This window comes from Camelina sativa, chromosome 11 (genome assembly GCF_000633955.1).
Source record: "Camelina sativa cultivar DH55 chromosome 11, Cs, whole genome shotgun sequence".
NCBI lineage: Eukaryota > Viridiplantae > Streptophyta > Magnoliopsida > Brassicales > Brassicaceae > Camelina > Camelina sativa.
In genome coordinates this window covers 47385893-47397383 of record NC_025695.1, presented here as the reverse complement: position 1 = coordinate 47397383, position 11491 = coordinate 47385893, and the positions used below count along the sequence as shown (strand labels likewise).

Here is an 11491-nt window from a genome sequence, read left to right as displayed (position 1 = left end):
ATACTTGCTCTCCAAGAAACCAACGTTACTGTGCTCCGGAGTTGAGTAAGACCCCATCATCCCACCAAAATGTGAAAATCCTAGAGGTGAGTTTTGGTAATTTTGATGAGAATGTGCTAATTAGATCAGTGGTATTAGTGGTAACGATGTTGGATGGCTTTTTGCCGGAAGAAGTGGAGGAGGAGGATTTAGAGGAACCTGGTTTCTTGTTTTTCCGGCATCCATCCCCAACTGGAATATTCCTTAGAGTGCCGCCAAATTTCAAATTTTAATGAAGTACGTATAAAACACAAACAGATCTTCATAATATTTTGTCATTTTTGTGTTTATAGTTAACAAAATAATTTAGCTTGAATTGGTTGAAGTCCTATATATCTTCATTTGGAAAGGAGACAATATACAAAAACATTTTGAAGAGAAGTGAGACCCATTTTGTGTTTTGTTTGCTTGTTTAGTTTGGGGGAGAGTGAGAATTTTAAGAGAAGTTGTTGAACAAAATCAAGAGAGAGAGGGAGAGGGAGGAGAAGAGAAATGAGATGAAAAGGCAAGGAAGAGTTTGGGGGTTGGGATGTGTTTAAGAAGGAAGCGACAAGAGGACCCTTCTTCTCCTCGGGATTGCTGTCTCCACTCAAAGCTACTTCTACTACTTAAGTTACTATTAGTTCACACTTATATGTTTTTTTTCTTCCTTTTTTCCAAGTTTAATACTACTGTAGTATTTTATATATTACTAGTATAAATCATTTCAAATTAATAAAACGTTATTTCGAAGAAAAATGCTTAATGTATCTCTCGGTAATTCAATTATTGATACATTAAGCATTTTGAAATGTCTCTATAAGTTAATAAGTGTATAGATACGGATGTGGCGGAGAAGGAGGAAAAAGAAAGCGTCGGTGGTTCCAAAATCTTCGGACCCACATTCTTAGGGTGGGTCTACGTCAACTTGACCAAATCGTCTTTATCAAATCCAACGGTTACGACTAAAGCCGTGGGACCTAAACGAACAAGGTGAGCCGTCGGATGGGTTCGGAAATAGCGGCTTGATCGTCACACAACAGAGACAAAAGTGAGAGACAATAATATTTTTATCGTAAGTTTTGTCTGTGTCTAGTCCACTACTGGGACTGGACTAGAGACTAGACTAGTAATGGGATGGGTTTCCACTCGCTCGCTCCTCTCAAGCAAAATATCTATTCTCTTGCCACATGTCACTTTCCCTACATGTGTTGTTAATAATATGGTTCAAGTTTTTGGTTTTTCTGACTGCCCTGAATCATTAGTAAATTATTCAAAGAGTTAACAAACCACTTTTGATATTTTCTTATTATTGGATTTCGAAATAAAGGTTAAAGAGTTTGATCCGATGATAAAGAAGAGACAAAAGTTTGAGAGCTGTAAGTAAAAGTGCTTTTCAATAAACAGATTTCGTTTTTTTAGATTAAGCTTTACGCTTGTTAATTAACCAGATAATTTCCCCGACGGTAGGATAAAAATAGTCTAAAGTTATGAATTTGTTTTTCTCTTTTCAAACCTTCTTAAATAAAAATATAATACTATTACTATCCTGCAAAATGTTAAATGTGGTTAACGATGCATTCATTGTTAGGAAAGTATTTCCCTTAACTGATCATCAAAGAAAAGAGGTTATTCGTAATCTGTGTTTTCTTTTTTTTTTTGTCTCTGAATAACTCTCTTTTTTTTGTATGTAAAAGTTTCTCTCTTAGCCGGCTTCCATGGATTAATAACCTTCGAGGCTCAAACTTCGAATTAGTCTTGCCAGTATACTAATAATAACATTGAGTGTATTTATGAAAATTCAGTTAATTAAGAAACAGTTTAGTTATCAAATAATCAAATTAAAGCGAGTTTGAGATTGCATATTTTGTGGTGGAATACATATATACATATTAATTAACCCTTGCGATTCACTTAAGTTCAATAAGAACAAATAAAATAGAAAATACAAGATCCTTAAGAGTTTGCCGAACTAAACAATACATCAAAAAGATACGGAAGAGATTAGCTAGGTTTTCCATGAATTTTGGGTGCACTACACAGTCTTTTGATACTTAAGAAAATGAAGAAAAAAAAAAGATAATTAGTTTGGTGTTTTGTCCAAATTACGCATTACAAAATGCAGATTCTAAGAGATCTCCATGAAGCGTTTATATTACAATATATGATGTTACGACAGAGATTTGATACCTACAAATCAAATGAATGATAAAAATAGCTTAATATGCAGGATTGGTCGTCAAAACGAGAAAAATACTGTGAACAAAGCCCAGACCTAGTCATATATAACCTAGATTACACGAATACAAACTTCATTTAGAGGACTCATTACATACTGTTAATCATTCGTATCACACAATTGTATTGGGTTATTAGGTAATGACCCGAAAATACAAATAACTTTAAAGAGAAAGCTTCGTAAATTTATGTGACAAGTGGGAAACTGAAGATTGTAAGGATCTAGGGAGAATACTTCATAGTTGATTCATCACATGATATTTAAAAAAAAAAAAAAAAACTAAAAACTAATACTAAAAAGAAAGGAAAGAGGAATAAAAGGGCATCGAGAATAGTGTGAAGAGAGAATAAATCACACAAGATAAGACAATTTCTTTGGCACATTTATATATATCTCTCCACAATTTAGCTAGCGAGACCCACTTTTTAAAGATAATAAAACTGTATCTATCCCGCCCGCGTATCTTTTGTTCCATTGCATTGCATCACTCGTTATTTGTTCGTTACATCATCATATCATCATGAAATTATGAGTCTTAACGTACGAGATAACATATGATGTTGATATACAATACAACATCTGAAAAAATAGAGTATATAGGTAAATAAATATGTAGAAAGCTCGAGAGACCCACTTTTTAAAGATAATAAAAGTATATCTCTATCTCGCCCGCGTATCTTTTGTTCCATTGCATCACTCGTTATTTGTTCGTTACATCATCATATCATCATGAACTTATGAACTATCATATGTTATTTGGACGAGATAACATATGATGTTGATATACAATGTACAACATTTGAAAAAATAGAGTATATAGGTAAATATGTCGAAAGCTCGAGAGAATTGTGTGATTTGCTAGCGTTAGGCAGATAGAGTACTAGCTAGTAAATCGAGTATTCTTAAAGAATTTACAATTTCGTATAGGTACTAATTAAGGAAAGCAGTAGAAGCATATCAAAAATTATTCTAACTTACTAACAGCATCATGCTTAAGCCAAACCAACGTAACTGATCAAACACAATAGTATTCATTTACAGTGATGATCACAACTGAAACATCACATTATAATGAACTGAGGCTATGTCTAATTGAGATCACAAACCAACAATAGTGTTTCTTCTTGAATTTTCATTAACACCATGATCCGAATACGTGTCTAATATACGAAAATTTTGATTTTATGTAGTGTATACTCCAACTCAACCATATGTATACGAATTTTGAATATTTCTATACCCTATCTTTAATTTACAAGTTAAAATGGAATGGATTACATATGCTTTCAAAAAGGTTGAGAATTGAGATACCTATTTTGTTATATGTCAAGATGTCAAACCTTATGCTTATCCAACGAAATTTTGAAATAATATTCGACAAGAAAAGTATATAAAATAAGGTCTAGTATTCCTTTTTTTGTTTTGTTTTTCTTAGTATAATTGTAGAATATATTCCTCTCTACTTTTGTGGGTCGTATACCTCTATGTTTTGTAAATCACGAAAGTAATGGACCTAATCTCTCTACATGCATGGTGCACAATTTAGTTTACGAATTTCGATTCCTTTTTTTTTTTTTTGAATACGATCTTAGCGATTATAGAATATGAAACAAAAATTAAATCATCTCTAACTCCATCTAGTTTAGTTCAATTTCAGTCTCGATTTGAACCTAGATTACATAATATATATATATATATATATATATATATATATATATTTTAAGCTAAAAAGATAAACAACTCGAAAACTTTATTTGCATGTTACGACTGTTCAACGTTGTCTGTTTCTTCTTCATCATTATCTTTATGAGTTTCAGTTTCAGTAGTAGGCAGAGGCGGTAGCAAATCCTATCACAAGCTCTAATATCCCATCTGTGTCGATTACTCGTACTTTCTGTCCCTCGGGGGCCTTCTCTATGATCTACAAGAGAGTCACAACAAGTGAGAGTTGATATGTTCATATACAAGAAAAATAAAACTGTTAAATGCAATGGTAGATATGTTCATGACAACAGAAACAACAACAAGAACAATGTTGGTGTACGTAACAGAACTTAGTAACGAGGACACTTTTGAGGATGGTGGTGAGGCTGAGAGAGGCGATAGTGCTGCCAGCAGCCAGTATGTAGGCTGCTGATGGATTCGAAGAGTCTAACATGCTTCCTAGTCCTGATGACTCAGCTTCCTAACATTTACAATGCACAGAACCATATCGAAATGTGGAATTTCTCTCTCTCTCTATATATATATATATACGTATAAAATTGAAGTGTAAAGCTCCAACTAACAATCAGATTACGAAAAGGAGATAAATTGGGAAAATAAAGACACGGATCTGTCAAATTGAGATAATTCATGCATGAACCTGTGTTGTTGGCAGCAAGATTGCGCTGGAAAATAGCTTCAAAATCATCACATATGTCTCTTATGTCTTCTATTGACTCTTCAGTGTCCTTGTAGTCCTTCCAGAAACTCAAGCAGACATGAGTACTTCCTATTTTAGTTCATTTTCATATATCCTAATATAGAAAATTAGAAACACAAGTCGAGAAGTCATTACCACCCAAGATAGGTTGTATGCATTGAGCCAGTTAAGGTTTATAGATATCGTGTCTTCCTGTAAATAAAATAATCGAGAAAATTCAAGAAAACAATGTTGGTCAGTTGGTGTACATACAATGAGAGGGAAAGAGATACCAAGTTATATACAATGTTGATGATGCCACCCACTGGGAACAAAGATAACTTCACCGGGTTCTTGAATGCACTCAAGCCAGGTGGTCTGAATGCAAACCATAAAATGTGAATAAGCACGTGGTGAAAAACGAAATTACTGATTGAGGGTAAGACCAGGTGATTTTTTTTACCTTCTTAAAACCGGGGAATTTAGTTTCATTCACCTCTTCAAAGATGTTATAAACACAATTCTTCATGTACCTGAAAAAAATCATCTAACTATAAGGCTAACAACACCTGAGTGAAGAAATGTGGATCACAGACAATTCACAGAAAGGTCACATGACCAATAGGATAAAAAAACACACTTGCCTGTCATAAACAAGATGAATTTGAGGAGGAGGAAGGAAAAGCCATCTTTTTTTACAACATACGTTAGCTGACCAACTATAAGATCTAAATACATCAGCGTGTAGGCAAGAGTTCATAAATCATTAGCTTTCTCCAAAGGCCAAAACACTCAAACAGTTTGTTTGATCTTTTTACTCAGACCTTCTCCACCCATATAAACAAACCGATAATCAGAGCAGCTAATTTGATCATACTTCTGTACACTATCTCTATCCTCATGCATATGGTAATTGCCAATCATCAGAAAACAGCGGCGGCGTTTGGTAGGCTTTATAGTCTGGATTCAGTGCAATCAACTCTCACATTCATTTACATATATAAAGCAATCTCTGTGCTTCACTAAAGCTAAAGAGAGAGTAACAAGCGTGACCTCAGATATGCACCGGTATAGTTGATGCAGAGACGAGTCGACGACAACAGAACAAAAGAGACTCTCTAACTCGCTTAGAGACTTCCTCGACAAAACGCTGCGTTTAGCCGAAAAATATCTAAAAACGCTGCGGTTAAGGAGCATTCAGAAGGTGAAAAGGTCCCGTAATGGACACGGCCCATTTGTTGGCCCAGTATGTAATGGCTTGCTTACTGTGTATATCAAACGGTGAGGTGTTGAACACCGTATGGGCCAAGATATAGAAGAGTGGAGGTTTTCTGATGGTGTTCCTTTCGAAGTTGAAACTTGAAAAGATTATATGGCTTTCAATAAATTTGGTTTCTGATGGTGTTCCTTTAATTTAATATTAACTGCCTGTTTTCAAGGGCTTGCCTCTTCTGGGAATGAGAATCTCCGATCAAAAGTCGCCGGTATAGTTGATGCAGAGACGAGTCGACGACAAAAGAGACTCTCTAACTCGCTTATAGGCCTGGGCATTCGGGTACCCGTTCGGGTTCGGTTCGGCTATTTCGGGTTTTCGGGTTTAGAGTATAGAACCCGTTTGGGTATTTCTACACTTCGGATTCGGATCGGGTTCGGTTCGGGTATTTAGGGTTCGGATTTGGATTACCCGAAGTTCACAAAATTCAAAATTTTAGTATCTAATTTAGTCTAAATTATTCAATAACACGCAATTTATCTAAAAATTTAGAGTATTTTTTACTCAAATTTACTAATAAACAGTTTAAGTACTTCAAATTATCGAAAATATCTAAAAATCTGAATATTTTAGACACTTATATTATTAAAATTATAAGTATTACTAATATATTACTACTATATATTAATAATGTGGGTATATTCGGATATCCATTCGGATTTCGGTTCGGATTGGGTTCGGGTTCGGATTTTTGGATTTAGAGATATAGAACCCGTTTGGATATTTTACAATTTCGGATACGGATTCGGATCGGGTTTTTTGGATCGGGTTCGGATCAGATCTTTGGATCCGGGTATTTTGCCCATGCCTACTCGCTTAGAGACTTCCTCGACAAAACGCGGCCTTTAGCCGAAAAATATCTAAAAACGCTGCGGTTCAGAAGGTGAAAAGGTCCCGTAATGGACACGGCCCATTTGTTGGCCCATTATGTAATGGCTTGCTTACTGTGTATATCAAACGGTGAGGTGTTGAACTCCGTATGGGCCAAGATATAGAAGAGGGAGGTTTTCTGATGGTGTTCCTTTCGAAGTTGAAACTTGAAAAGATTTATATGGCATTCAAATAAATTTGAAAAACAACAACCTTTAATTTAATATTTAAAATAACATTACTACCATCAGTAACTTGCTTTATATAAGCATTGTTTTAAACAAGCAAAACGAAATGAAAAAATACAATAGTGCTTCAAATTGAAACATAAAAGGCTACAAACTAAAAATTACACAGTGATGACCGACTTGGNAAAAAACATAAAAGGCTACAAACTAAAAATTACACAGTGATGACCGACTTGGTAACAATTTCACCGCTCTTTCTTGTAGGTTTGAGATTTTCGTCGAGCTCTACGATTAGAGTATGACGTAAATGAAAACCCGTCCCGAATACTTTCCTCCTACGTTTGATCTCTTCTACCTACAACATTATATCAAATAATGAAACAATGAGCACTTGGAAAAGTGACAACATGAGACTTTCAGGTTTAATTTTAAGTTACTAACATATATTTATAAATACATTACTCTTCCTTGCAGGTTGGAGATTTTCGTCGAGGTCTACGCCCACGATTAGTAAGACGTAAACGAAGAGGAAAAATCGTCCGGAATGCTTTCCTCCTACGTTTTTCCTACAATATGTATATCAGATAATGAAACATGAGCATTTTTGGAAACATGGGGCTTTTTTAAAAATTTATTTATTTATCTCAGTCCCTACGACTGAATCAACAAGCACACTTTCTATTTTCAACGTTTTAGGGCCTTTCAGCAACAAAACAGAGCCAGTAAACCAATTTCATGCTTTCTATTTTCACATTTGGGGACCCCAACTGTTTTATGAGAAAATCGCATCTATCTGTTGAAAATATTTAGTTTTCATTTAGAAAAACTTGCCTGTCGGAGCCAATGCCCTCGATCGTACTCGAATGACTTAGTTTCCTTCTTCACCTTACGTCTCATCTCGCATACCTACAACATTGTATATGAATGAAACATGAGCATATTGGAAACATGGGACTTTTTTTCTTTTTTATCTCTGTCTGTACGACTAAATCAAGAAGCACACTTTCTTCTTTCAATTAATGTTTTGGGGCCTTTTAGCAACAAATCTTTAGTTAACATTAAGAAAAACTTGCCTCTAGCCAACCCTCTGGATCGTACTCGGCCGAATGAACCTTCTCCCTAGATTGAAAATACCCATTAATATAACCCTCCTGCATGACGACGAGAGTGGAAACAGTTAAACAGGTTAATGCTCAAATGGTTAGACAATGAAACAATGTTAATTAATTATGATACAAGGAGACAGAGAGAGAGAGAGGGATACTTACTTGTTGTGTATGTTCTTCAGTTGAGAGATGCGTCCTGAAATCATCAAGGCTTTCGTAATAACAGAGACACATTTCGCAATAAAATACTGAGGTTGATTCACTTTTACTTTTAACGAACTTCTGAATACCGTGGCTTCTTGCCTCTAGATTAGAGGAAAAAACGTGTACTCTAGTCTCTGAAACTGTGCAAAAAATTTCACTTTTACTGCAATTATGAAGGTGTTCTCTTGCCTCTGAAAGAGTGGAAAAACTTTCAATTTTACTGCACTTGCGAGGAACGTGTCCACTTGTTTCTGATAGAGTGGAAAAACTTTCACTTGTACTGCACTTGTGAAGAACGTGTTTTCTTGTCTCAACTGTGGAAAAACTTTCATTTGTGCTGCACTTGTGAAGAACGTGTCCACTTGTCTCTGGAACTGTGGAAAAGAAACATCGTAATTAGTTTAATGGTTATTTCAAACAGTACTGGATGACCGATGAGAGGACAGACAGACAAACAAACACCTGCAAGTAAGCTTTCCCAGAGCCACTCGGCAGAAGTGAGCAGGGCTCACATTTTGCGAGGCCTACATGAATAGGCCAGAAAAAGCTTGTGTTTGTGCACTTGTAGTAGCTTGACAAGAGAAACTGAATAGATCAGATCCAACCTATCCGTTATGACCATAATAGTAGCCGGAGGAGGAATAGAATCTACCCAAACCTCAATATCTTCATAAATTAGAGTTTCTTTGTAAGCTGTTTCAACAAAGGAAAGCAGCCATTGATCAGTAGGCATAGATGAAATATTTTAAGATGGACTAACCAAATGGACTAACCGTAACCGGTATGCACAACAACGATTCCAGTGGAAGAGAGACCTCGCAGGAGGTGATCAGGGATACGGTTTAGATCGCCAAAGGCAGTGATGGAGACAGGACCAGAGTAGCCAAGATTCTTAAATGCCGCTTCTAAACTCGGCCGGACCCGACGAGCATCATATCCCTTGGGGATCGGACATTCAAACAAGTCCCACCACACCACTATCTGAGCTGTCGCGTATTCAGGCGTCGCCGGGTAGTCCCTTGCCCACTTCTCTGTTACACAGTCAACTACTTTCTCCGTAGGGTCTATAGCCTCCTGCTTGACAGAGAGTGGAAACAGAGGTAGTTGCTCAAAATATAGGTAGTAGACAATGAAACAATTGATATACAAGTATAGAGAGAGAGAGAGAGGATACGTACTTCTCGTTTATGCTTATAACTCGAGAGATGCTTCCTGAAATCTTCAGGGCTTTGGGAATCGAAGTTGCAAGATTTGCAGTAAAGCGTGGCAGATGATAACTCGCCCGTGTCACTGCGCTTCTCCTGAACAAGTGGTGCGCTTCTGGTCTCATCATCCGCGTACCCTAGTAATCTTTCCCAAACCCACTCTCTACAAGTTTCCAGGATTGTCATATATTGATACTTGATTGAATAAACCAGAAAAAGGTTGTATAGCGTCCGTTGTTGTAGCCGGGCCAGATCCCAAGCGAAGACAGTGTGCACCTGATTGGATATGATCATCATTGAAGCCGGAGCAGGATTTTTACCTCGCCATTCCACCATATCCGCATACATGAGTGAGTTTGTGCTTTCTGTTCCAGTACAGAGGAAAAAAAAGGATTACTTTAGCTAAATTAACTTATTAACCGTTTGCTTAACCAAAACAAAACAGAGCAAAAACACAAAAAGTGAGGTTAAATGTGCTTTCTGTTCCAGCCAGTACCAAGGAAAAAAAAGGATTAAGTCAGCTATTAACTTATTAAGCGTTTGCTAAATTATTTTACTAATTATTATTTGGGAGTTTATTAAATAAAAGAAATAAACAGAACAGAGCAAAACACACACAAAAAAAGTGAGGATACTACCGAACCAGTTCCCGTGTCAGTGCTACTTCCAGTTTAAATACATAGAGGAAATTTCCAGAGATCGATAAAATTTGGACTAACCGGGTCTGGTATGTGCAACAGCGACTCCAGTGGAAGAGAGCACTCGCAGGATGTGATCAGGGGTTTGTGTTTGGTCGCCATAGGCAGTGATGGAGACAGGACCAGAGTAGCCAACACTCTTGAATGCCGCTTCTAAACTCGGACGGAAGAGACGAGCATCATAACCCTCTGGGATCGGACAGTCCTTCATGTCCCACCATACCGCTATTTTAGCAGCCTTCGCCGGTTCCTCCCACCTCCTTGAGACGCGACGGCCCATCCTCTAAACCTAAAAATCTAATAACAGACACAAGTCCCTCGATCCGGTAGTAGGGTTTCTTTCTTTTTATATACACCAGACTAAATGGGCCTAATTAAGTCTTTGCAGTTATTTATTTATTTAGCTGTTTTTATAAGAAGGAGAATAAAATTAAATAAAAGGAAAAATAAATGTCAAGATAAATCAAGCCAGCTAAAGGTGAATTCTTTACAAACAGCTTTGCGTCTTCCTATACAAGAAACAAAGGTTAAGAAAACATCTGTTCGCTTGGCTCTCGAAGTCAATTATTCTCCGGTTTGTCTGTCAGCCTCATCATTGTCACACGTAATAATGATACCTCACAGACAGAATCGAAGATGAAATCGGCTCCAAGAGCCAAGCGAACAGATCTTCATTACCATCCATCCAGATCCAATCCAAGCGAACCGATTCTCCGAGAGCCAAATGAACAGATCTTCATAAAATAATAGTAATATTTATCTTCATTTAATATATTACTAGGTGTTATCCCGCAGAAAAACGGGGAGTGAACTTTTTTGATAAAAATTTGTAATAATTTATTTTGTTATTTATTTAAATTCTTTTTCAGTTAAACAAAATTTTTGTTATAATTGTGAAGTAAGTAAAAATATATAATTAATATGTAAAAAAAAATCTTATTTGTTAAGTTTAAATTAGTTTTGATTTTAATAGATTTTTTTATTTTTCTACAATTTATTTTATTTAATATGTTCCTTATTTTCGTTTTTTTAATTAAAAATTTTTATTTAATTAATATTTAATTTTAATTAAGTTTTTCTAATAGTAATTAAATATAATTTTTTACATATTAGTTTTATATTTGTACTTTTCAAATAATATATTAGAATTATTATATTATTTCAAACCGGAGAATAAATGACACTGGGGATTTATATCGTCACGTCACCCTTTATTGATTGAACTCATTGATGTTTGCCTTTAATTTTTCACCTTCCGCCAAATAATATAAGTTCGTAGACAGTAG

The 11491-nt window shown here is 35.8% G+C and overlaps 2 protein-coding genes and 1 long non-coding RNA gene across 5 annotated transcripts in view; all 3 read right to left on the bottom strand.

Moving 5' to 3' along the window:
- The window catches only part of LOC104726948, a 55900-nt gene extending 44985 nt beyond the window's left edge, over positions 1-10915 (bottom strand). The window contains exons 1-3 of the mRNA XM_010445928.2: positions 10227-10915; positions 9481-9872; positions 9076-9376 (exon numbers count right to left, since the gene is read on the bottom strand). Coding sequence (XP_010444230.1) covers positions 9076-9376; positions 9481-9872; positions 10227-10485 — 952 coding nt within the window. The 5' untranslated portion in view covers positions 10486-10915. The remainder of the gene's footprint in view (positions 1-9075; positions 9377-9480; positions 9873-10226) is intronic.
- Positions 4853-5200, bottom strand: LOC109127669. Its single transcript, XR_002034220.1, has 3 exons — positions 5125-5200; positions 4955-5039; positions 4853-4874 (listed from the first exon to the last, which is right to left on the bottom strand). It is a non-coding gene; the product is annotated as an uncharacterized LOC109127669 (long non-coding RNA).
- Positions 7184-8676, bottom strand: LOC104726956. Of its 3 annotated transcripts, none has more exons than XM_010445934.2 (5): positions 8261-8676; positions 8066-8143; positions 7824-7898; positions 7434-7558; positions 7184-7347 (listed from the first exon to the last, which is right to left on the bottom strand). In XM_010445934.2, exons 1-4 carry the CDS (start codon positions 8330-8332, stop codon positions 7451-7453), a joined length of 333 nt encoding a protein of 110 aa, XP_010444236.1. In that variant the 5' UTR covers positions 8333-8676; the 3' UTR covers positions 7184-7347; positions 7434-7450. The 3 variants fall into 3 exon arrangements, with proteins under 3 accessions (XP_010444236.1, XP_010444238.1, XP_010444237.1); XM_010445936.2 differs by having other exon boundaries at positions 7450-7558; XM_010445935.2 differs by having other exon boundaries at positions 7455-7558.

Excerpts from the sequence above, each read along its gene's own strand:
- LOC104726956 (XM_010445934.2), bottom strand. The coding sequence starts at position 8,332 with ATGTGTCTCTGTTATTACGAAAGCCTTGATGATTTCAGGACGCATCTC. Across the intron at positions 7,899-8,065 it reads ATCCAGAGGGTTGGCTAGAG|GTATGCGAGATGAGACGTAA; the intron begins GCAAGTTTTTCT and ends ACAATGTTGTAG. Across the intron at positions 7,559-7,823 it reads GAGGGCATTGGCTCCGACAG|GAAAAACGTAGGAGGAAAGC; the intron begins GCAAGTTTTTCT and ends TACATATTGTAG.